This window comes from Tetrao urogallus (genome assembly GCF_951394365.1).
Source record: "Tetrao urogallus genome assembly, chromosome: 2".
Classification (NCBI taxonomy): domain Eukaryota; kingdom Metazoa; phylum Chordata; class Aves; order Galliformes; family Phasianidae; genus Tetrao; species Tetrao urogallus.
The window spans coordinates 96,074,696-96,101,768 of NC_136814.1; the positions used below are offsets into that span (position 1 = coordinate 96,074,696).

The following is a 27,073-nucleotide window of genomic DNA, read 5'->3' on the forward strand; positions in this document are numbered from 1 at the left end:
GTGGGGCCGCACCGCGGCCGCCCGGGCATGAAGGGCGCTGGGAAGCGGCCGCTGTTCCGCCCGGCGGCGGGGAAGGGGAAAGGCAGCGCTTCCCGCCGCGCCCCCGCCTCTCCTGCCCGCTCGGGGCGTCCCCTCGGCGGGACCCGGCTCACCGCCCGCCGGCCGCCGCCTGCCGGACCATCGCGCCCGCGGGCGGGGAGGGAAAGTGGGAGAGGAGCAGCAGCCGCCGCGTTCCGGCTCCCTCTCCTCCGTCAGCTGAGATCCCCGTCGGCGGCGGCTCCGCGGGCCTCGCCCGGCCGTTCCCCTTTCTCCCTCCTGGGCCGCCCCGGCGCGCTCAGTCCATGCCGCGCCCGCAGCGCGCTGCTCCCACCACCGCCGCCGCGCCCGCCCCCGGCCCGGCCCCGTGCGGCGGGAGGCGGCCTCCCTTACCCACAAGGCCCCGCTGTGAGACAGCGGCCGCATAGCTCGGCGCTCACTCAGCGCCCGGCTATAACCGCGCCGGGAGGGCCGCGAGGGGAAGGGGTCAGCCGGGTGACCTCCCGCCCGGCGCCCGGCTGCGGTGCGACTGGGGCCGCGGCTCCTGCCTGAGGGGCGAAAAGCGCTTTTACAGCACTTTAGGGGCACGGAAAGGAGCTGGGCCGTGCAGAGCCAGCCGTGAAGAGGGAAAGCTCCTTAAGGATGTGGTGGTTGGAAGGTCGGGCTGAGCCGCGGCGTCTGGGCAACGAGGGGCTGCACGAAGGGCCAGGCTGCGCTCATCGGGAGGAAGAGGAGGAGGGTGGGTGGTGGGTATGGATGTGCTGTGAGGTGGGGGACCGGGTCTGGTAAAAAGGGCGCAGAGATGGAGCTCGTGTCCCTGATGGTGAAGACAGCGGGCGCTGGCTGCAGGCGGCTGGTGGAGATGGCAAGGACCTGACAGAGAAAAGATGAACGTTTTCGGTTTGGCACGTCTTGCAGCTGATAGCTGAATGGCAATGAGCTGATGTCAGGAAATGGGCAAATAGTTTGACTTGAAAGGAAAAGGATTCAAAGAGGAGTAAATACATGAGTCACTGGCATGGCTCTGAGTGAGATCATCCTGTGCAATGCTCTGAGTCAGGACCCTGGGGCTGAACAACCCCCTACCCTGATCCAGGGATTCAAATCTGAATGTTAACCCCAGCCCCGCCCACCACTGGACTGTGCTTTACAGAAAGAGGCATCAAAATACCTGAATCTAACAGAAGCACGTGTGTGTGAGCGCTGTAACCATCAAATCACGATCCAGGCATTGAATCCTTCACTGAAACGCATTTGAGAGTTGGCGGGTTTCCTGGAGGAACTGGTGAAAATTTGGGAGGTGCACTTTTATCCATGTTGAAGGGCTTCCCCTTCCCCAGAGCAGCTTGGGATCCACTTCAGTATAACATTTGTACAAAAGAAATCACGTAATTTGCTCGAGTGGTCTTATGCTGAAATGACAAAGGCAAAGGGGCCACAACTGATAGTATTTTTACTAGCATTAGGATGTAGGTGCTAGTAGGATGGCAGAGTTACACGAGGTACCGCTTCAACCCTTAGAAGCTGTACATTACTTAAATAATTTCTTCCTTTATGGCCTATTTTTGAGTAGGCTAATTTCTTTTAAGTAGTACAGTGGAAATGTATTTCACTGGACTTTGTTTTTGATTTTTTTTAAAGAATAGTTTTAAATGGGTTTGGATAAAAGGCAAAAGATGAAAAACATGTCTCCAGTGATGACCACAGAGCCCATGCCTGGTTTTGTTACTGGCAGCAGGAATCTTTGGGGTGATTTCAGTGAGCTTTTAGTCAAGCATCAAACGATTTGAAGATGTAAGCTGCATCTCTTTCCTCTTTTTTTTTTAATCTCTAGACTAAGGTTTGTAAAAAACGAATCTGATTCTTTATCTAACCCGTATGATTCAGTGACATTGTCTGGGGAAATGCTTGAACACAATAACAATTTCTTAAATAAGCATAACAGCTTTTTTTTGCAAACAAATGAAAAAAGTGTGATTGTGATTTCAAAAGTGAATGTGTGGAAACAGTACCTTCTTGAAATTGTTTCCCAATAGATCTATTCCTCCAGCCTTCAGGACATGGCTGTTTATTGTCAAAACAGGTTTTACTGTGTTAATGTTAGAAGACATATTCACAATGGCAATGTCAGGTGAATTCCTGTGTGTGACACAAATCTGCAACAGAATCATCAGCCAGGTTCTACCAGCAGAATAATTATTACTCATTATAAATGATTTAGTGGTAAAAAGAGCACTTTGAAAGTCAGATCCTACCCTTGGCTTGCAGGATTGGTATTTAGGAAAATACCACTGTTTTAAGACATTAGTTGAACAAATTAATACGGATGTCTTGAAGAAGAAACAACACTGTGTGACCTGTTTTCAGTTCTACCTTTTCTACCTATAATAACATGCATCTTTTAGGGTAACACCTATCCCTAACACTAGCCATCTATGGAAGAGCTGTTTTGGCTTTGTCCACATACGGTAGTTTTGAAGTCTGATGCAGTGAATTGTCAACTGTTATTTGCCATGTTTTGAAAGGCAAAGCCCAAGACTCGCAGGGTGTTCTGAAAGCAGACTGCAGCTGCAAGCATGCAAATCCACAGCTGGGTTCTTCACCTTTCTCCTCTGCTCTCTGAAATGCCATTTAATTATTTTACTGTTTAAATTCATCTGTATTTTAGGTGTCCTGTAGCACTCACAAGTTTGCTGTTGACCATTTTCAGAACTGTCTGTTTTTCTAAGCAAGTTGTTAAAAAGTAGTAAAGTGGTCGTTGATCTCCTCATTGGGCCTTCTCAGGAAGACAAGGAATTTTGATCTGGGTTTCAGACATGCTTTAACTACTGGCATTTGCAAGAGAAGGAGAAGGGGATAAGTCATTCATTCGTGCATCTGCTTTGGAGAAGGGTTTGCTCTGTTCTTAGCACTTGCTGCTGGCTACTTTTGTGAATCCTCTTCCTAGGTTCCCATTCTCTACAATGCGTGCAAAGAGAGCATAAGAGCATTGTGGAGAAGGGAATAGATTTGACTAATTGGTAGGGCACCCAGAAATTAGCTGTTGCAATTCATGCAGCACTAGTCCATGCTTGGGTTTTACATATGAGATGCCGGTGATCTCCTGGACTAACTCTGTGGAGAGACATTAATTTGACTCTCATCACAGAATTGCTTGGGTTGGAAGAGACTTGTGAAGATCATCTAGTGCAACTGCCTTGCCATGGGCAAGCACACCTCTCACTGGACAAAGCTCCAATGCAGATTTGAATATCTCCAAGGATGGAGCATCCACTTCTTCTTCTTCTTTGGGCTCCAAGGATGGAGCATCTGCTTCTTTGGGCAGCCTATGCCACTGTCTTACCACTCTAACCATGAAGAATTTTGTGCATCCAATCTAAATCTACCCTCCACCTCATAATGAGTGAGAAACGGCTTGTAACAACAGTGTAAGAAAGACAGTGAAACAAATAGTCCAAGCAAACACACGAGCTTCAACTGTGTCAAACCACTACAGGAAAGGTGTGTGAGCATTAGCCCTGCATGCTGAGGAGCCCAGACGCTGCTCTGATAGCCTGGGCATCGCATTCTGTTGTGAAGGAAGTAGGGCGACAGGCTGTGGCTTGGTAATGAGGTCTGAGAGCTTTGGAGGTTATGGCTAAAGATCGTCATCCTGCCTCCAGAGAATAGCCTACATTTACTTCACTAGCGTAACAAGAGCTTTATTTTTAGATTCATAAATATGAAATGGGAAAGTAAAGGAATATAAGCTTAGTGATTTATTTTGATTTATTTAGATTGTTTTGTTGGGCTGTTTTTTAATTTTTTTTTCTCAAATGCCAGTGTTTGATCAGTCTAAGGATTAAAAAATTATTTCTTTTGGATTAAAAACTAAGCATTTTTCTTCTCTTCAGGTTAACGAAAATAGACAGTAAGAAAGGTACTTGACTTTCTATGTCTTGGGGATGTCAAAGCATGTATTTTCAAGGAATTGTAAGACTAAGTATTCATCTGCAATCATTGTTGATTTTCTTATTCTACTGTTGTCGTGATGCAAATATCACAGTTATACAAAGTACACCAAGAAAGCATATTTTTAAATACTCTTTCATTTAATTCACAATATAGCATTTGTTGCATTGCAACTAGTGGCTTTCCATACAAGCAGCCTTTCAAAACCCTGCATTTGCAAACCATCTCTCAGTCAGAACGACACTACCACATCAATCATGGGCACAGGCCAGCTATAAAATTACAAAACCACTCAGCCATATGTATAATTAAATACAAACCAAAGTAATCAAGCAAATGTTCAAGAAAATATCTTCATATTGTAAATTTACGAGTTAAGGACCTACATCTACTATTTCCGGCTAGAAAGGATGGTATCTTTGTCTCTGATAGGTGTGCCTTATTACCGCTCCCCGCTCTTTCAAGTAGCACAGCCTGCTAGCTGAGCAATGCAGAAATATTAGTTGGCAATGCCTGCTGTCTAGAAGTTAGTATCTAAATCACAGACACCAAAGAATCAGGTAAAGGACGTGTGAAATGAGCAGAGTGGCTGCGTAAGGGCTGGTTGTATCCCAGTCACACCCCATGTCACTTTTGCTGTCTTTGGTTTCACGCATTTCATAACCCCAGCTAATGTTAGCAAGGTAGGTTTGTAGTCTCTTGGATGCATTGGGAAGCCAGAAGTGAAACAGTGAATCTAGGTTAATTGAAATGCTTAAGTGATGTTGATGTGCCAGATTCCGTGCTGTGTATCTCAGGAGGAAACATGCAGTAAGCCTAGCTCAGAGAGTAAGGACAGTGTGACCTACAGTTTTCTTTTGTTGCTCTCTATGCTTAGATTAAAGCCTGGAGCTCTGCAGCCCATAGGCATGAATTACAGCATGAAGGGACTGCTCTGACAAAATCCTTGCTGTCGTGCTGTAAGCAGGCTGCTTATACCTCACCATAACTTAGAGCCCGGGCGGATTTCTGCTGATCTTAGTTCTCTGCACATATCATCTCTGGCACATCTCTGGATTTCAGATCAAACTTTTAAATAACTGCAGTATTGATTGTTGGCATAAGAACAATTGTGGGCACCTAAATCTTCCTTCTGCTCTGGCTTTAACCACGAATGTGCAGGAACTGGCTTGGAGACTGACAGTAAAACCCTTGGCACCCAACACTTGCAACTAGAGTGAAATGCCAGTGGAAGATGACTCGTATAGACCAAGCTAAAAAAATAATGATTATTTCTCCAGTTCTGTGTGCATCTCTGAATCCCACATTATGTATCTCCATATTAGCACCGTCTTTCCTATGATCTGTTTTTCATCAGGACTTAGCTACTGTTAACTGTGGAGGAAAGAAGCTGAGTAGCTGATGCTAGGGTGTAAATAACTGTGGTTGTTGTGTCTGCCCTTGGGGAACTTACAGGGCTGTAGAACAGAAATGAAAGCAGTTGTAAGTGTGCCTGTGAAGACATAGCTTTGCAGATAAGAGTTTACCCACTTTGAGAAATTGCATCATTTTGTTTTTAAACAGTAGCAGAGTCAAACAGTAAAGTCAACAGCACTGGGAAAGAAGAAAAAGAGTGACCAGAAACCTTAGCATTTTATTCCTCCTTAGAAAAAGAGGATACAATTTTTGTATTTTCTCCTCATTTTACCCAACAGGAAAGAAAGTCATGTTTGTCAACTCATTATTAGGTTTGCCTGTCCAATAGTAAATGGGACAACTGTGTGAAGAGGATGGCATATGGATTGCTCTTAGTTTTGCTGCAATCCAAATGAGTGCTTCATCTAGGATTTGGGCGTGTGTGATGATACTAAAGCAAAACACTGCATGGATAAACAGGATTAAGGTACAAAAAATGAAAATGTTCATAAAAGTGAGTGTTACAACTGAATTGGGAAAGAAAACTTTGAATGTTTAAACAAATTTGATGTCAGGTAAGCATTGGAATTCTGAAATTGTTAAAAAACTAAATCAATAACAAGTGATTTTCTAATTACTGTTCCCAGGATGGTTTAATACAAATGAAAATAGGAGGTATAGGTCTGTATCTTAAAAGGAAGGCAAATATGACTGTTATGTGATGATCATTGAGGTGCTTTTCAACCCAGGCCATTCTGTGATTCTGTGATTCTATGTAACCCTGGTAACATACAATGTTTAAAAAGGCATAAATGCAGATAACAAAAGTGTGGAAGAAAGTAGGAAATTGTTTAAATGTAGACCATGCCTGACTAACATAAATATAAAATTAGGGGGAAAAAATAAAATAGTATGGCCAATCTCATTTCTGTGTGTTCAGTCAGTAATTCAATGTGGTAAGGCTGGTGATGATAGGAATTAACGGTAGGAATGGAGATGGTGGAAGTTACAAGGACCAGTCTTGGTCAGTCTTGTTAAACATTTCTGAGTTAACCTTTTTGTGTAACAGCTCAAAATTAAGGAGTGTAATCAGCACTCTTGTGGGCTGTTTGCACAAAGTCGGAAGATAGCATCAATAGAGAGTTGAGGCTGAACAGTAATTTCCTAGGTCGGAACTAAAAGTTCCTTCTTATGAGCAGAGAGGGTTTCGTACAGCCTGTATCTGAGTAAAGAACACGGCAAATAACCGTGTTCAACAGGGGCAGTACATCTTTAAAGGGCTGTGTGATAGAGTGGATGGAATTGCATGGACAGAAGTTGGGAGCCCTCGTTGCTGTTAGCTCTTCACATCTGTAGCTGCACTTGTAATGGTTTATGAACAGTGTAGTGTGACCCAAGTGGAAGTGAGACCAAATACCGAAGACTTTGTGAAGATGGCATTTTTTGATCAAAAGCCACACAGAATATAGCAAACCCTGCATGGCTTGGGTGGAACCAAACTGGCTGGTTTTCCTTGCTGAGCAATATCCCTTGTGGGTATTACTTTGCACAGACTATGAAAAATTTTGCTTCACCATTGTAGAACATTTGTTCTGGATTCTTGAAAGAAGAGTGGCAATCTCTTTTTATCTCATGAGATTTTAGAATCACAGAATGGCTTGGGTTGGAAGGGGTCATCCAGTTCAGCCCATCCAGTTCTTACCATCAGCTCTGGGCAGGCTGTTCCAGTGCCTCACCACCCTCACAGTGAATAATTTCTTCCTAACATCTAATCTAAATCTACCCTCTTTAAATTTAGAATCATTCAGCACAGTAATACTCAGGATGAAGAAATCCTACTTCTGCTCCAGGAAATTTGAAGCAGAATCCTACCTTCTATGAAGCTGCCCAAAGCACTGGGGATTCCCTGCATGGGAGAAAGGGGAAGATCTTCCTCATGTTGGAGCTGCTCCCCTGCACAGGGGCACCGAGCTCACAGGTCAGCAAGGAGGAATGTGACTTTGGTGCTTCTCACCTTGAAAGCAGCACTTATTGGGCCCGCGTCATTCTGCAGCATCCAAGTGGTACCAGGGAAGATCAGGGGCACCTACTTCAAGCAGCCTAGGGGAACGAGGCCTATTATGTCACTTACAGTTAATCTTATTTCTTCAGCTTTCAATTTTTTTCCTCACAGCTGCTTTCGTCTGGAGGGGATTAAATCCAGCATTAAAATTACATCTTTTCAACTAATATAGAATTAATACAAAGAAGTATATCTGTCACTGGGCAGGCTGTTACCTTTCTGGTAGTTTAAATTGTGCCATACAGCAAGGCACAAATGAAAATGTAGGAAAAAAAATAAATAAATAAGGAAATATTTAGCAGCAACTGATGGCAGCACGGGAGATTTAGTGCAGAGCAGGATTCCAGCTCTTAAAACTGTGTGATGCTGCCTGCGGAATGGAAATACAGTGAGATTTCACTTAGAAAACAAAAGAAATTGGATGAAATGAAATTGAATTCAATGAAATTCCCTTAGAAAACAATGAAAATGAGAGGGTGATGAGAACCTGGCGCAGCTGCCCAGAGAGCTGTGGGTGCCCCATCCCTGGAGGCACTCAAGGCTGGGGTTGGGCGGGCAACCTGAGGTGATCCGGGGCAACCCTGTCCACATCAGGGATTTGGATTTAGATGGTCTTTGAGGTCCCTTCCAATCCAAGCCATTCAGTGATTCTATGGAATTTTTTTTTTATTTTTTTTTTCCAGTTTTCCAAGCTGCTGTCCAGAGCAGGTAGCTGGGAACATGGAAACCCTGGAACCTGTGCTAGCGAATGGCTGGGATGCCTGAGGTGCTGAAGGATGCAGCTGGGTTTCAGGGGGAAGTTTTTAGCTTTTTTATGGCATTTCCAATTGCAGGGCTTGATGCTGAGAGGATTTTGCACAAGGCGGTGAAGCCACAGTGGGCTTGGACAGCCCTCTGGTGGCCTGGGAACAAGGCTGATGGCCGGGACAGAGATGAGGATTAGGGAAAATTCATCCTTTCCTTTTTCACCATGATTTCCCTTGGAACTCTACAGCAGCTTGGTTTTATGTCAACACCAGACACGAGGATGTATTTCAGTTCCTGTTAGGCCTCTGTAAAGATGCACCGAGAGATGAAAGAGAGAGGAGGAAAGGGTTAAGGTTATCTCCAAGTTTATTTAAGTATCCAGTTATTTAACCTAGAGACTGAAAAAAAAAATCTGTCACTATTGAAAAATGTGCAGCTTACTGAATATCTGTCAGATTTTGCATATTTTGCTGTCTCATAAAAAAGGAATGATAGAGTAAAAAAGAAAAAAAAGAAAAACGCATCTGTATGTAAAATTAAAGTAGGAAACATCTATTTGTGCAGTTGTACATTTTGGTTTCTCATTGTCAATTGTCAGTAAAACACTAATTTTGATCATGTGCTAGGAACATCGAATAGTTTGGCAATTTAATTTTTCAGAGGATGTCCTGACAGCATCAGTAAGTCCTGGGGCAGGATCCCTGAAGAGAGCAGCAGGATTTGCAGAGCTGTCTGCTTCAGAGGATACTGTCTTTCAGGAGATGGCCCCGGAGCCTGCTACGGTTAGGGAGCTCAGCCTGAAGCCCTGGTCCTAGGGCCAGCAGCCTGAGGAAGCAGCTGACAAGGACTTGCAGAAGAAATCAGAAGGTGCTCACCCTTGTAATGAGCGCAGAGCAGAGAGGCGATTTGCCCGGCGGTGGGGTGATGTGGTGACGATGGCATTTGTGGCTGTGGTCAGATATGTGGGTGTATGCACTGGTGAAAATGTCTCTAAAGGGCCCAATGCCGAGATTCCCTCTGTGTGGAAACAAAATGCCCAAATGTCATCCAACTAGAATTACTGGAGTTGGAAGGGCCCTTCAAACACCATTTGGTCCAACTCCCCTGCAGTGAACACCTACAGCTGGATCAGCTTGCTCAGAGCCCCATCCAGCCTGACTTTGATGATCACAGCTGTAAATCTCAGTGATTCTTCTGTTCTACCCTTACTACTGCTGTGGATCCATTATTTGAGAATTACCTGCACAAAATACACAAGTATAACAATTCAATTCTGTGTGTCATGTGTACAGTTGACTTGTATCCAGTTAAAGCCATCACCACTTGCTGTCAGTGAAGCAATGTGCTGAATGAGTATTTCTGAATGGAAGCCACAAATTGAGTGAACAGATATCATCTTGATCAGCTTTTGCTTTCAATAGTGAACTTGGAATTAGATGATCTTTGAGTTCTCCTTCAACCCAAGCCATTCTATGGAAAGCTTTTGAGACGTTATTGAGATTTAGGGTTTGTTTTTGTTTTTGGTTTTTTTTTTTTTTCCATGTACAGCTATATTATTTTCTCTCCAAAACATCACTGCAGTTTTGCAGCCTTCCCTCCTTACGCTGAAAAAAATAGCTCCCACCTGTCACTTTTTGCAGTAGCCCAGTGATAGTAGGCACGGAGCCAGCTGAGGGAGCATAACTCCATGGGAAGTTTGTGAGCAACCTCTGTGTAAACAGTTGTTGTCTTGTTTTCATTTCCAGGCGACAGACTGTCAGCAAGATGCACACATGCACAGGCTGCCTGGACAGCTGTCTGAGGCAGTCTGACCCAGCTGCAACAGCCCGCCTTTCCTCTGGGTTTTACAGCTTGGAAGTGAAAGGTATTTTCGTTTGGGAGACACTTGCTTTTAATACTCTGCTAAGTAGTTTTTTAATGTCACAAGCTTAACCAAAAAGAAGTATGATTGCAGAGCTTAAATCTGCTGTAGATTTTTAGAGCAGTCTGGAGATTTTCGGATGGAAGAAACAAAGAAGTAGGCAGTGTACTGTACAGTAATCTCCAGTTCTCTTTTCTGCTACTCACTGGCCCAGGGTTGTCACTGCTTATAGCAGTTTCCAAACACATCAAATCCACTGATCTGTGCGCTGTGACTGCCGACATAGGTGCCGGATTTAGCAATTGAAACACTGCATTTATTCCTTTATTAAGTTCTCTTAAAAAAAAGGTACAATTAGGACATGTTTGAGCTCAAGAGAGGCAATGCGAATGCTTTCACAGTGTTCTTCTTTTACTTCAAACGTATGACCACAGAGGATGGATCCTGCAGGTCTTGAGGCAGATCTCTGCATTTTCCCTGTGACTACTTGCTCCAGATGGGATCAGTTTGTGCCATTTCACAGACATTTGCTTTAATTTCAGCTGGGCGAGGACAGCACTTGAACTGCTGGGCAGCGAGGTGCAGTCTAACTCTAGGGGGACTTGCCACAAGAATTTTTTTCTTAGACTAAATGGAACAGAGCATTAGCAAGGTTGAAGAGAACACTGCATGGTGAAATGATTTGTGGACAGCAGCATCGTGAAGTGAATCACAGTTCTCTGTCCCGGGCCATAAGTTGTGTGCAACTTGCTTTAGTATCAATACGATAGGTGGTACATGGACATTGTGCCCTTTTTCCTGAGGTGCTGGGAAAAGGAAGTGCTACAACCACAGGTACCTGCTGGGAGATTGGCTTTGCTCCTTGAGTTCCCAGATAACAACAGTGCCTGGTGTAACACAGCGTACCTTCGTATCTTCTACACAACCAGGAAGAAATGGTCTGAACATTCATGGTTCCTGCTGGGGGAAAATTGGAGTTCATCCGTTCATTCATTCATTCATTCATTCATTCTGCATACCATTATTTTTCAGACCCTTCCAAACACCATGGGAACAATACGGAGTGGAGGGTGAAAACAGCCTCATTGCAATTTGCAGAAAGGCTGATCTTAAGTAACAGCAGTAGAGACATTTGCTGTGTTGTGCTTTTCAAAATTGCGTTGTCCCATGGTTGCAGACACAGGACTGGAATTTTTCTACATTTCCTTTATTAGCAATACTTAATAGGATGCATTTCATCAAGGATCAAGTTCAAGAGCTTCTTAGTGCTGGTAAAGAAAACAAGGCGATGGTTAACTGCCCATGAGCAGCAGCTGCTGCTCCAAACACTGAAGGGAAATTCTGCCTTTGCTGATGTTTCTGCTTGAGTCCCAGCTGTCTCACTGCTGTTTTGGACATGCTATGTCTCAGCCAGGTGTCTTGATCTTTAAGGAAGTCTGTATCCAGCTTTTACTGTTAACAGCTGGCATAATAAACATGGGGTCTGCTGGCCTTGTTTAGCTCTGAGTTGGCAGGTATTTGCTGCTTAACTTGCTCTTAAAGGGTTAGGGCCATCTCTAATTCACAATCACCTTTAAAACTTTATTATCCCTATAAATTCTGAAATGTTTTTTACTGAACTTTGAAGCTTTATTCTGAAGGATAACTTTTCACTTTTGGAAATGAACTCTTTTAATATTGAGGTTCTTGTTTGTGCAGAGAAATATTATCTGAGATTTAGGAACCACGATGCCTCTTCAGAATTTGTGTGCCTTGTAATTAAAATACATGCAAAAAAGGGTTTTTGCTTTCCCAGCTTGCTGAAACTTTATATCTGATCCGACACATTTCTATTTTGCAAGAAAAATTGCATCAATTTTTATTTCATTTTTTCCATTCACTTTGGCTGCGTGTTGGAAAAGCGACAACAATTGCTGTAACCTGCCTGTGACATTTTGATGGTTGTAGATGAAAAAAGAGTTCCTTAAAAAACAGCAGCAGTACTTCCAAATTGCTTCTCTGTCTGGGAGAGAATATTGCATAATCTAAAATCAGTTCTGCACGGGATTTGCATTAGAATCTGTATACAAGATTGGAAGCAAAGCTGTGCCAGCAATTTGAAGAGTTTCTTGCAGATTTTTAGATTCCTGCAGATTTCATTTGAAGTGCTAATGCTAAGTCTTCCTTTTGAAGAAGGATGCCATAAAATATGAGAGGCCTACAACATCAATAAAAGGTTAATGGTGTCCTGAGCTTTCATCTGTTGGATTTGCTGCTACAGCTTCTTGCATTTAATGAGTGTCTCCTACAGCCTCGTCACTTAATTCAGGGCTGATTACAGCCACTGCCGTACTCACGGAGCATGCAGTGAGAAGTTAGCGCACAGCCGTGTGCTCAGACAGCCCATAGCAGACTGCAGTGAGGAGCCACGCGTGCCATACATTTTAGTTCGTTTCTTTATAAACGAGCGTCACAGTCCTCTAGAAAACGTGGGTGAGAGAAGCCTTGTGTGGATTTACATCAGCCATACACAGCGAGGTTCGTGTGTGTCATTTAGCCTCGATGCACTTTTCTCAAATTCCTGTTAACAGACCGGAACTGGAACCAAAAACAGCAGAATTGCTGCTCTGGGTGAACACTTTGGCCTTTCCTTATGTTCCAGCCCATGTACCAAGGTGATGAAATCCACAATAACCTAAAGCCTGTGGTGAGCTCCACTGAAAATTCCAAGAGCTAAACTGACTTTTGAAATCAGTGTAATTTATTTATGTTTATAAATGAGGCTCTTCAAACACAACAAGAACTAATTAAAAATGAAGGAATTTGCTGTCTTTTAAGTACTTTCCAGAATACACCAATAATTTAAAGTATTCCTCTCTCTACAAATCACATTATTTAGAAATTGCAGTTCACATCTGAAAACTCCAAGGAGTGATTCAGACCAAATAAGGTCTGAACTGGCAGCTTGTGGAGTTTGTTCCAATTACAGTGTCAGCCAAAGCAGGACATTTTATAATTACAGATCTGGGCTGTTGTTGTTGCTGATTAATGCATTTGGGTGCTCAGCCATTCCTACAGAAGGAAAGACAAAAGCGTTGTTGGAGCTTTCTCATTTATTACGGAGTCCTCAAACAGCCCATGGAAATGCTTACACATAAATATGCTGAAAATAGACATACGGACTCAACAAAAACACTTTCATCTTCATAACCTTTTGGACAAAAATCACACGTTATACATATTCATAGTAAGGTTCCATCACATTTCGTTTTTAAGTGAGCTTTGTGACTTGTATTTAAAGTTAGCATCACTCAGTTTTTCTGAGTCCAAGTCTGATCTTCCCAGAGTTAGCTGACCTTAGAAATGAATTCTACAGCTGGAAAACCTCCACAGAAGGAGGAGGAAAAATAGAATCACTAGAGTTGCTGAAAACAAAAAGTCCATAATGTTCCAATTAATTAAAGCATGTTCTTTCAAAAGCAGCCGTTCTTAACATCGGTAAAGTGGTTACCTTGTAAAAGCAGAGTTTGTTACTCCACAGTTGGAAGTGCTGTATTGTCAGCTAACAAAACTCCACCCCCTGCTTCACTGGAAGAGTATCTTCCTCACTTCGACCAATGTACAAAATATCTTTTCAGTTTGCTTTTATTATTGTAATCGCTCAGCCTGTAGTTTGCATAAGATAGACATACAGAAAATTACTGTGCACCACAGAAGTCCTGTTTTAAAGAGCTGGATGGTAATTGAACATACACAAAAAGCCAGGATTACCAATACAAACTTCCATGTGCCGTATTTCCCAGCCTGCTTGATACAATACTTTGTAGAACTAGAGAACCTGGTCTCTTCTCACAGGTGACAGGAGAAGGGGAAATGGCCTCATGATTCACCAGGGTAAGTTTAGGTTGGATATCAGGAAACACTTCTTTACAGAAAGAGTTGTTAAGCACTGGGATAGGCTCCCCAGGGAGGTGGTTGAGTCACCATCCCTGGATGTGTTTAAAAACCATTCGGATGTAGTGCTCAGGGACATGATTTAGCAGGGGGTTGTCAGAGTTAGGGTAGTACGGTTAGGTCGCCATTTCTAACATGAGCAGTTCCATGATTCTATGATTCTAACTTCGTAGAAAGACGGGTTTAACTATCAGCTTGTATGTAGGCATATTTAAGCTTTACAGTGTCAACTGCCCTACCTACCTGCATTTGTTAGTGGAATAGGAGAAGTTTAGACATCTGTCAAAACAGCTGTAGAGATGTTGGTTGAAACTTGGAGGATTTGATGTGTTGATAGCATGTAATCAGGAAAACCGTGCATTGGAGTTCTGATATTTTTTAAATATTACACTTAAAAAATTATGGAATGTGCTTTTCGAACGTGTAATGAAATGAGCATAAGCATGGCCTTTGTAGTTAATTCATGTTGAAGAATGGTGGATTGACCTTGGCTGGTCACCAGGTGCTCACCAAGCCTCTGTCTCACTCCCTCTCCTCAGCAAGACAGGGAGAGAAAGTTAGAAAAAAAGCTTATGGGTAGGGATAGGACCAGGGAGATCTCTCAACCAGAGAGATCTCAACCAGTTACCATCATGGTCAAAACAGACTCAGGTTGGGGAAGGCTGATCAAGTTTATTGCCAATTAATAATCAACTAGAGCAGTGAGAGCTGAAAGCATACTAAAACCACCTTCCCTCAGCCCTTTTCTTCGCAGGGTCAACTTCAAACCTCCTCCACCAAGCAGTGCAGCAGAGCAGGGGCTGTGGGCAGTTCATATGGCCTCATCTCTGCTGCTCTTCCATAGGCACACGCTGTTCCTGCTCCATGTGGGGTCCCTTCCACAGGATGCTGTCCTTCCCACTCTGATCCTGTGTGGGCTTCCTATAAGCTGCAGCTCTACAAGCACTGCTCCAACGCAGCTCTGCATCACAAGGCCCACCACCCTTCAGGCACTGCTTGGGCACAGGGCCCCGCAGGCAGCAGCTCCCTCAGCCCTGCTGCTCCATTCCATGGGCTGCAGCTCTAGCGGGGTTTGTAGTTACCCAGAGAATTTTAACATTTTAAAGACAAATCATTATACTTTTTATTTAGACTGACCACTCAATGCTTTTATAAAGTTTATTTCTTTGCTGTACAGAGGCAGAAGTGTAAACCATCTCAATAAACCTACATCAGTAGCTACCCAGACATGGTACAGGTACACAAAAAGCCATTATTTAACTTCAGTGTTGATACCATATCTAACGCAGAACTGGATGCAAGTAATGCAAACAGCATCTACACAGTGGAAGGCATAATTCTATTAATATTTACATCTTGTTCCTCATAACGAAGGCTTCTGATACATCAGTTCTTTCTTCATCTGTATTTAATAATCCTTTTCCATAGTAGTGCAGCCTCAGAACTGAAAAGTGCATTTTCTTTATTATATACATTTCCAGAAGGTTTACAGATTGTTCCAAAAACAGTTCTCAAACCTTCATTTTTCAAATTCATTTACTGAAATGCGTTTTCCATCAATTAAAATTATTTCATGAATTAAAAACACAGTTTTCCCATATACAATTATAAAATCAAAGCTCCTAATCTCAAATCTAGGAGCCATTGTCTTCTGACTTGGGAAGATTAAACATTCCTGTGCAAGCACTCAATCCGCTGCTGTTTTAAATTTAAAATACTCTGGAGCATTTCAGGTTGGCAAGTTCGCAGTTCCAAACAGCTTTGGAAGAGCTCTACAACACAGATATTTACATGTTGCATTAGATTGAGTTGTAGTTCCTCTCACTCTGAAAGTGAAGTGAAAGAAGAATCCAGTTACTGTCACTGTAGGAAACTATACAGTCATTTCACAAGCAAAATAGTTAAAAAACAAAACAAGATTAAATAGTCAGCTCTTCCTCTCGTCAATGAAGTAAAATTGCTAAAAATAAAGTACCTTTCATCTTCTAAGCTACTGCAATTCTCGCCACATTTATTTTTAAACCACAACAACCACAACATCCTGCAGCACTGGAGATCTTGACAGACTGAATCCCAGCCGATCTTGTTTTAGGAGATTAAAATACTATGTTTCATCTCCTGTCCACTCTCCTGTAGATAGGGCATAATGAGAAACAGCAGCACAGTGTCTTGTTTGAAACACATCTTAACTCCCATGGCAACCAGTTTTCCAGCTGAGCCGCTGGGCTGCAGATTGAGAACTCACACACACCGCCCAACGGTCAGCTCTGACAGAAAGCCAGTAATGAGCAGAGCAAGGAAGAGACAGGGTCAGAGAACAAGAGCAGCTTGCTGTGTCTCATGTGCCCAGCCCTTTGCCTCCTGTTGCCATGAAGGAATGCAACAGCATAAACAGAACTTTCAGATACTTCCTACGCTCCCGCACATCTTAGCACACTTGAACTATCTTCTGGGGTGAAAACTTACAGTGTTACCTTGAAGTTGAAAACTGTAAGACAGTCTTTTAAAAATGAAAAAAAAAATTACATGAGGATAAAAATGTAAACGGGAGATGTTACCTTCACCAGGAGGAACTGATGGCTCAGTTTCAGAAGTGACAGCTTCCTTATCTCCAGAAGTTTTGTCTCCTGGTTTATCTTGCTCCACGTCACACAGATACACATCAATGGGTCCTTTTGTGCTCTTTACATGTACTTTGATGCAATCCTGTAAAATAGTGACTTGCATATTAAACAAAAGATAAACCTTACATGTCAGTTACGTATTTCTGCACGTATTTTAATCCCAACAGAACAAACACAAGAGTGACATAACTATTTAAAGTTGTGCTACTAGTCCTGTGTAAGTTAGAACTTGGTTTTCAGCCTAATTATTAGGAAACACTAAGCTAACAAGGTTTCACTTGTGGTGGGCAGCATACCTAATGAATCCGTTCAGTCTCTTTACTGATAAACAGCCAAGATTTATCATATGCTAAGTAAGAACAAAAGTAAGAACTTGACAGTCGATGCCATGGATCAGAAAACAACTCAGAGCACACTGGGGTTTTATAATAATATGTAAAATACACTCTAGTACTATTTTCCTTTAGCAGACATCACATTGCAAGGCACAGACTAAGTCAAACTCAGTGGGAAATTGCTAGAACAACATTCTCTCTAAAGAACTGCCTTTCAAATCCTGCCTGCCTCTGGAATCTTATCCTTCTCACCAGCATGGGATGAGACACAGCTTCTTTTGCCTGTGAAATCAGCAGATATATGCATAGTGGATTTAAGTCTTCTGTTTTTATTGATCTGTACCTTCTTTTCCTAGGATGACCTGAACAGGAATAGGTATACTGTACCATGAAGAAAGGACGGGCCACATCCCCTGCCTCCACGAAGAATACATGTGGACTACCAGAACTACTTCTTTTGTTGATCATATTGCATGTTTCATACTTCAGTACTACAGTAACAATAGTTGCCTGCTCATGAAGCAGTAAGACAGCATTTACTTGCTGTTAAGAGTTATCAAATCAAGCTTATTTTGTTTGTTTGTTTTATAGATTTTGCTCAACAAGTGTTGGTTTCATTATCCTAATAATGACCAAACACGCTGATACTGGAAATGGGAAACATGTATTACAGCTGCTCCATTATTGCCAGCAAAACTAATGTAGTAAGTAAAGTTCACACGTTTATTGTTTAATAATTTAAGCAAAACAAAAATCCTAAAAATAATTTCCTTAAGACTGTTATACCTACAGCACTATTTAGTGAAAAACAAAAACAACAAAGTACCAATATTTGCTACACACAACAGAGAAACTCAGAGTCAATTAACAATTGCTACTGCAAAAGAAATAAGATTTAAGAACTTCTCTACCATGAAGAGAGAAAGCTGTAAAACTTACTTCTTTAGGAATCGGTATTTCCAGTCTGGTTTCTTCTGGAGCTTTGATTGCAATCACAATCTGTTTTTGAAATGCCTGAATGCTACGGATATCTTGGTATGTCACATAAGCTAGTGTATACATTGGTCAAGGATTCTGTACAGTTATTTGCTAATGGGCAGAAGCAAAAAGCATGATGTTAAGATATGCTGACCAGAACACCCACTCCAGAAAAGTGGTCAACAGTTCAGCTGAGATTACTTTAATATTAGCTTTGTAAAATTAATTATTAGCTGACAGAATTTTTTTTTTCTTTTTTTGTCTTTCATCTTTCATGGAAATCAAGGCATTCAATATTATGAACTCTGTATTTGATAAAACAGTTTTCGTGAATACTGTCATAAGTCTATACAGCAGAGGGAAAACAGTCTTGAAGAATTCACTTTTTTCATTTGATATTAACAATATATAGAAATAATTAACTGGAAAACTGGAGAATTGCTTTCTTAACCAGAATAGATAAACCATAATGAAAAGTTGGTCATCCGATATCACACAGGAAATGGCCACATTTCCCTTCATTTGAGCATACACCTTTTAACATTTTACCAGGCACCAGAGCTCAGCTTTAATTTATTGTACCCGAAGTCAAAACACAACGTATACGTCCTAGTAAAGTTACCAAAGAGGTCCCACCCTTATAAAACCACACCTGAAAGATTAGGACATGATCAACGTACCATTGTATCTTCATGGCAAAAGGCCACTGTCACTCTGTTTTGGGTCCTCTTTCTCATCTCAGTAAGCAACTCAATCTCACTGGTAGGTCAAGATCTGCCCCTGAGACAACTTTACTCTACAGTGGAAAGAACAAGGTGATGGTCAGGATTCTAAGACCACTGCCCCACTTACATATTCCTGCTCCTTGTTACTACTGCCAATAATTGCTTATCTCAGTAATACCCTATTCCTTACCCTCACTGGCACCAGGATACTCTGCTTTCCTTTCCATGGCAAAGTGCCCTAGGAACGAAGAGCAAACAGTCCAACTCCAGTCCTTCCCACTCTTTTTCTGTCAGTATTCTCCAGTGGAAACATCCCACAGACAGCACTCTCCCAGGGATCAGTCACACAGTACACGATCCTATAGAGCATGTGCCTATTATATACTAATACAGAATAACTGATGATCTCATTACCCAATATTACTGCATACCTGGGGTATGAGTTTAAATCTTCTGCAAGAACACCTGAGTACTAGCAACCAAAACCACATGCTAAAGTCATGCAAGAGTTAAAAGGATATTTTGCATTTTCTTTGTCATCTGTTAGATCAAATAACTGATGAGCACAATCCTTGATTAATTCATCCAGAGCTTCTTCCATGGCTGACAAGTCAGAAAGTTCATCTTTAAGGTTTTGCCGTTGTGTTGCCATTTCAACAACTTGGTCAAGATTAGAACCTCTAAAAGAATATGAAAGTTGTCTAATATGCTGATGAAAAGAAGAGCCTGGTTATTGAACACAGAAAGTGTACTAATAGAAAACAACCAGGAATTCTGGTATCCTTTACTCAGCTGAAACATGACACAATGTGCTTTTTCACTTGGCACTTGTTAATATAGTATGCCATGCAGACAGCCTGGGAATAAAGAAAAACTTAACTTCTTTTTATCTGTTAAAATAATTCAGTGTGCTTTAAAGTACTTTCAAAGCTATACTACTCAACATCGTTGCATTTTATTGTTTCAGAAATTACAAGATTTCAAGCCAACTTACACCCACTGGATGTGATTCTTTGATCTTTTCTGAATTAAGTCGATCCCATCCAACACGCTGGTGATGTCGTACACTCTTCGTTTTTGCACTCCAAGAGCTGTTGCTACGTCGTTTAAATCAAGGACACCATCTGGAGCACTTTTGACAAGATCCATGAATTTTCGAGTCAAATAAACCAAGGATGCATCAAATCGAGGCCTTTTGACCTTCAGAGTTTCTGTAATGTTTTTGATACAACATTTAGGGTACGTTACCATGGTAATACGAAACGTCTCTTAGAAAACAAGTGATCAAGTAGCAATTAACGTAAGAGTTTGAAAGAATGCAGTTATTTACATCAAAAAGTCCATTAACAAGATGCAGTGGTTTTATCTTTGTGCTTTCCACATTTATAACTAGCATGTATAATAACAGTCGTGTCACCACATGATTTGTAGGACACGAGCTCTGACTATTAAATCAACAGCAACAAAAACTTAGGTTAATTACAGGTAGTGTCAGGGCACTGACAGAGAACTGCAGCTTTATCACTTACTCCCAGTTCTTCGTACCTTCTTAGCTCACACCACCTAGTAGGTCTCCCAAATAATTCTCAGGCATGGTTCAGGAGTTAGCTCGCCTCCAGGGACTATTTCAGTCCACTTAGTTCCAGAGTCTAAGAATGGAGTGTATGGACACACTGAACTTGTACTGTTTAGCCTCAGGGACTAAAAATTGCTGCAGTCACTGTTTAATTTACTATACAACAAAGATCTACAAATCAAGAGACACCAGTGTACAGTCTCAGAGCAGAAAAGGACTCATCAACAGCTTGGTTAATGTTAGATTGTTATTTACATATGCCTGACCACTCCTTCGTTTTAAAGCATAAAGGTAGTTACGGTACATATGCTCTCATCTAAAATCTCTGATGCTAGTCAATAAAAGACTAAAGTGGTAAAATACCACTGTACTTGTGCCTTGTACTGCAATGTATTTCATATCTTATCAAACTTTGCCACCAAATATGGTCTAATGCTTCCAGAGAACATGGATGCACGTGTAAGGAAGCTTCCCTAGAAACACTCTGCTTCAATTTTTTCCCAGGATGAACAAGACGTGCTCTTCTATTTGCAATGTATCGCTCTTGTTCTGTGGCTACAAGGCTGTGCTCTTTTTAACAGAAGTGACAGGTTCAACAGCTTTCTACTCCAATTTGAATGGTGTTACTGTGAGATTTGTAAGAATATTCTGTCAGTGAGAAACAAAATCAGAACAACAACAAAAACCTAAATTTGCTCAACCCTGTGTTTACATTTGTCAGTACTGATTGAAAAATAACGCTACTTATTAGTACCAATTGAAAAATAATGCCAGGCAGCGTGATGCCCTAGGTTACTTCTCTGTAAGCTCATTTTCTTGATAGCTGTAGGGATATATACTTGGCAGATGGAAAGAGAAGAGGGAAAACCATGACAAATACATTGCCATATCTGCTAGTTAATTAAGCTTTTCTGTCTATATGAGGTCTGTAACAATTTCTCATTTGTTTACAGCATGTGTCACCACTGTAAAAAAAACCAAACCATTAAATACTTCAAGGATAACACATGGAATGCAGCCACTTACTTTTTACAACTGGTACGTCATCATCCAAATTCAAGTCGAGCATTGGTGTCTGAGGAAAAAAATAGAGTATAATTAATGCAAGATGCCTGCTGTTTCAAGGAAGCACAGGAAGCTTTTAACAGAGAAACCCACGACCCAACTCTAGGTGCTACAGTAACAGGGGTGCTGACAGCTCAGCAGAGCATACTGTGAAGGAACCCCATTCAACAAAGGCACACACACATTAATACCCATCAGATTTTTCAGCTCTTAAGTTGAGCACATCTCCTGCTGTTTTGGAAGGCAGGAAACATCAATAAACTCCATAAATCTTAGGCAGTGGTCACAACACAAACCAGTATCTCTATAAAGTCTATAAATACCAGTTTTGGCCATTCCGTGTAATAGCTCACATACAGTTGATACAGTGGTAATGTACAGCATTGCAATTATTCTGCAGCAGACTTCCAAACTAGTAGTAGTCTGCTCAATTCTCAAACTCACATGGTAAGTGTAGCTATGTACGTTATTCTATTCTCTCACTGCAATTTAACAAAAACATTATTTCAAATTCAGACTCATTCTAACTGGAAGAGATCTCAAAGTTGCTGGACCAACCTCCCATTCAAAACAGAAACAGCTGTTACATCTGATCACCTTCCTATGGGGTCTGGAAAGCTTCCAAGGCTCATGGCTGTCCCTCTCTAAGCATCCCATTCTACCTGCCTATCTTTATGATGAAAACATTTACCTTTCTGCCAATTTGCAACCTCTCCTGATGTTTCAATTTATGGCTATTTCCTTTTAGCCTGTCATCATACACTGCCCTTAAGTATCTGGCTGAAGCTTCTTGACAACTGCCTTGCAAATAGTCATGGGTCGCTGTGGCTTAAAACGTTCCTTCAGTTATGTGCTCGAAAACATGTGTACCACTTTTGACAGACGTCTGATGGCTGCCCTCAAGTTTATCACCATCCTTCCTGTACTGGTCAGTCCCAAATAAAACATAGCACTCCAGGAGCAATGTAATACTTGACAAGTAAAGGAGAACTACTTCCTTTGGCCAAGCCAACAAATCCGATATGCCTCAATGCCAGAACATACTGTTAGCTCATATTTAGCCCACTGTCCATACAGACTTTCAGTCAAAACAGGACTCTTCAGCAGGATGATTCCACAGCATCTCACTTCCTAGCCTTTACCATGTTAAGTTACAGCTCCAGGTGTAGAATTCACAACTTTTCAACTTTCTTGTTCAAGTTGATCAGCTCCTTGATGATCCATCCCTCCAGCCTATGCAGAGGTTCCTAACATCTTCCCCTCCCCATCTGCTGACAACTGTAAGCATCAGAAGGGCACATCCTCTACATCACTGATAAACATATTTAACATTATTGGTCCCACAGTAGACTCCTGAAGAATTCCCCATGAAACCCACTTTCACGTTAAGTATAAATCTTTGTGCACTCCTCTTTAAGCTAAATGATCCAGTCAGTTTTGAATTCACCTGCTATCTGCAGGATACCCATTTAAGGATGAAGATACTGCTGGAGACCACTTCAAAAGTCCTGCTAACGTTACTGTAGATGACATCCGCAGTTTGGATTCACAGTCACTGAAGGTACTCAGTTTGCAAGGACAGTCACACTGGCTATTTCCAATCACCGTCTTTCAGTTCCACAACCTCTCATAGATCAGAGTATAACCTAACAGTGACATCAGCCAGGTCTCTCAGACCGTTTATTAGTGATGTTACTACCCTCCATTAGGTCCTACAGACTCAGGTTGAGGTTTCTCTGTTTCCTTGCTGGCTGTTCCTTTCCAGCTCAAACCCTACCTGTTAGGTACAAAGCCTAAGGGACATCTGAAGAGCTAAGAGGGCTGAGCACTTCAGCCTTATCTGTGTCTGCTTTCATTAAACTACTTCTTCCCTTTAGCAGCAAATTCACATTTTCCTCCAATCATCCTTCCTTGACTGTTAACACAGTAGTAAAAGATCCAGTCATCCTTGATTATGTCCTTACAGGCCTCCACCCTTCATCTTTCCAAGCTGCCTCTCTCAGTATCTCAGTGACATGTTGCTTGAATAACCTGAGCCCTGAAGACTGCCAAAGTGAGTAAAAGTTTGAGAGAATGTAAAGGTTTGTTTACATTTGGGTCTGGAGAACAAGTCTTACAGGGAGCGGCTGAGGGAACTGGGATTGTTCAGTCTGGAGAAGAGGCAGCTCAAGGGAGGCCTTACTGCTCTCTACAACTGCCTGAAAAGAGGTCACAGTGAAGCAGAGGTTGGCCTCTTCAGACAGTGAAGGTCTCTGCTTGCTGTACGACTGCTGGCAGAAAGATCCGCTTTTGCAGATCCCACTGCTCTGTAACATCCCAGTGATTCAGCACGTTGCAAGGAAAACCTGACTCAAATGTACTCACTGAGTCTTCCCATAGTTTGCAAGCCTGCCAGGATCACGAGCGCCTTGTTTTCAGCATGCTGATCAGCAGCAATAGTGTAAGACTATTGAAAAGGCCTATCTTCTCATTTTGGAGAATGCGTTGAGAAATCAGTGGTCGTTCTATTTCTCTTTGGTACCTGCTCTAACTTAGGGTTGGAAAAGTACCTCTTCCAAAAGTAAAATCCCCTGCTACAAGTTTTTAAGAACATCTTTCTCCCTTTTTAAACATACCTACTGAAACCGGTTGGAATCTTCACAGTAAAAATTCAACTTCAGTCTATAAATTCTTCAGGACAGGTTAAAAGCAAGAAAGCATATTGTAGCATCATCAAAGCTATGAGGCCACCAGAGCCGCCCCATCCCCACAGGTACCTCACACAAACTCAGAGCCACAGATTCTGTGTCCTTTACAGTTGTGTGCATTGCTCATAATAAATAGATTATTCTCTGCTGCCATCTGTTCATTATAGGATGGCTTAGGTTGGAAGGGACCTCAAGGATCATGAAGCTCCAACCCCCCTGCCACAGGCAGGGCCACCAACCTCCACATTTAATACCAGACCAGGCTGCCCAGGGCCCCATCCAACCTGGCCTTGAACACCTCCAGGGATGGGGCATCCACAACCTCTCTGGGCAGCCTGTTCCAGCACCTCACCACTCTCTGTAAAGAACTTCCACCTGACATCCAACCTAAATCTTTTCTCCCTCAACTTAAAACCATTTCCCCTTGTCCTGTTGTTATCAACCCTTTCAAAGAGTTGATTCCCCTCCTGTTTGTAGGCTCCCTATATAGGTACTGGAAGGCTGCAATGAGGTCACCCCACAGCCTTCTTTTCTCCAGACTGAACAAGCCCAGCTTCCTCAGCCCGTCTTTGTAGTGGAAGTGCTCCAGCCCCCTGATCATCTTCGTGGCTCTCCTCTGGACTATCGCATTACGTTACATACATCTCACATTCCATTACTATATTTAGCAAACTGAAGCTGTTTTTTTTCCTTCAGCTAGTTACCCTTGTTTTCCTCTGAACCTCTGAGCCGTTGAGAGGAACAAAACGCTCAGCTGCAGCCTGGCTGCTTTTCTCCAGTGCGCTCACAGCCCATTCAACTCAACCATAGCGCCGTACCGCTAGGACAGCCCCGAGCGCAGCGCCGTCCCGCCCCACGCACCCCTCCTCCCTCCGGCCCCTCAGCGGCAGGAGCCGAGCGCCAGCCCCAGCCCCAGCCCCGCCCTCTCTCCGCTCCCAGGCGGCCCTCCCGCCCCCGCCCGCCGCGTACCGCGCTCAGACGCAGCGTGTCCGGCCGCAACGGCCTCAGGCGCTCCCACTTGGAGGCGGCGGCCATGTTCGCGCAGCCACTCCTCCTTCCTCACGCCGGCGGCGGCCTTCGGAGGAGCGACGGAGCGCTCAGAGGCCTACCCGATGAGGCTGCGGGCCCGTGCTGGAAGAAGGCTCCTCCATCCCCACCCCGCCTCCGGACTGCCCCGGTTGCCCGGGCTCGCCGCGAGGCGCTGCGGCCGCTCCTACCCTCCCCCACCTGCGGGCGGCTTGGCGGCGGATGGAGCGCTTGCGCATGCGCGCACCTGGCGAAGGTCACGCAAAGGCGGTGCGTCGGCGCTGCTCTACCCAGAAGCCTCTGCGGTGCTCAGGCCGGGCACCCATCCCGCCCCGCGCGGCTTTCGCGCCCTCTCGTGCCGGAACCGCTGCTGCGGGCGGAATGGCGGGAAGCGCGTTCCTCAATTGTGCCGCCAGCGCCGCGTGCCTCGTGCTTCATTGTCCCGTTGCCGTCGTCTGTTCTTTCAGTGCGCAGCCCAGAATCACAGACTGTCTTCCAAGTTGGCAGGATCACCGAGTCCAAAACCCGTTTTCACACAGGACCGCTCAAAACCCAAGCCCCGTGTTCGAGAGTGGTGTCCAAGCACTACTTGCATGAACTCCGGCAGTCCCACAGCCCTGGGCAGCCCGTTCCGTGCCCACTGCCCTCTGGTGCACAGCCTGTCCCTGAGCCCCAGCTGCCCTGAGCCCCAGCTGCCCTTCCCTGACGGCTCCATGCCGTAGCAGCTAACTACTGCCTCAGACAAAAACAATTTTTTGTTCGCCGCTTGTCTGTCGATTGATTGCTCTTCACGTCAGTTAGCTGTTCTGTATATAAATAATCTGTCATGGAATTCTTTTGCACAAAAAATTCCAAAGCTTGCTTTCCTGCCCTGCCACAGGAGATGAAGTTTCAGAGCACTCCCCTGTGGGTTCTCTAAATAGGTGTAAATTTCATTGAACTTTGTGTAAAAATACAACATGTCCTGGTATGTGGAAATCAAAGTCATGAAATATTTCACTTGTCTTCTAATGGCCAGACAGGGCAGGTCAGGAAACACGCTCTTATCTTGAAAATAGAGTGAATTTATTTTCGCTTACTTGCTGTTTCATATCCCTTCAGATTAGTTATTCCTCTGAAGAAGCTTGAGTCACCACTGATAAAACAAATGACTCTAAAGAGGATGGATTTTCATCTTGGTAACTCATTTTTCAGTTGCTCACTTGCACATTAATAATCTTTGTAGAGATGTGTAGAACTCGGGCAGTTTTCATGCTTTTCTCCAGGTACGTTTGGATCTGAGAGATGGAATGTGTCAGGAGAAGAAGCAAGCAAACTATGCACTCAGAGCAGCACAGAGGGTTGCAGGTTTTGGTCAACATACACATGCTTACACACACACAGGCATCCGTTTTTAGCTCGTACATGGGAAGCAGGAACTGCCTATGCAAGTGCACTATTATTTACTGACCCTTGAGAGACAGCAAATTGTGAAAAGGAGAGCAAAGAAACGTGCTGGTGGTGGATTTGATAGGTAGTGCCAGCAGGGAGTCCGCTGCTTCAGAGCATGCTTTTCCTCTCTTTCCCACCACAGCCTCTCTCCTGCTTTTATCCTCCCCAGGATCTGCAGGGTTTTCTCCACTTGCACACTGTACCCGTGCAGCCAACGCGTGATACAAAGCCCAGGAGGAACACCTGCTTGCAAAACAAGTCTTTGCAAAAACAGCATAAACGATCCCAAAGTCAGCTCTCTCTACAAAACGAGGTATTTGCAAGCTACAGCCACAAACTGGTTCCCTTAAAACTGTCAAAATACTTTGTTCTCTCCCGAGATCATTCTTCAGTCAGGTTCTTTTAGGTCTCTGACCGAATGTTCTGATCAATTTGTGAGAAAATAAGGTGAAAAAGTGTCTTAGAGCTCCTCAAAGGCTTGTCTCTGTAACAGGAGACGTGAAGCCTTGAATCGTGCAGTTAAAGAAATTGTGTCAAACTCTGCTTGTCAGTATTCCAGGGGGAGCTCAGAATGGGTACAGAGGGTTTTCCTGTCATGGGAGCAACTGAAATCACTGAAATCTAAAAACACACATTTTTGT

General features: G+C 43.2%; 1 protein-coding gene across 1 annotated transcript; it reads right to left on the minus strand.

The window, feature by feature from the left end:
• Positions 1-604: 604 nt before the first annotated feature.
• Positions 605-25,010, minus strand: E2F6 (E2F transcription factor 6; the record flags this gene model as incomplete). Its single annotated transcript, XM_079550382.1, has 7 exons — positions 605-909; positions 16,544-16,691; positions 17,884-17,993; positions 19,137-19,327; positions 19,642-19,858; positions 21,250-21,298; positions 24,945-25,010. The coding sequence occupies 7 exons, from the start codon at positions 25,008-25,010 to the stop codon at positions 605-607; spliced, it is 1,086 nt and encodes a 361-aa protein (XP_079406508.1).
• Positions 25,011-27,073: the final 2,063 nt, after the last annotated feature.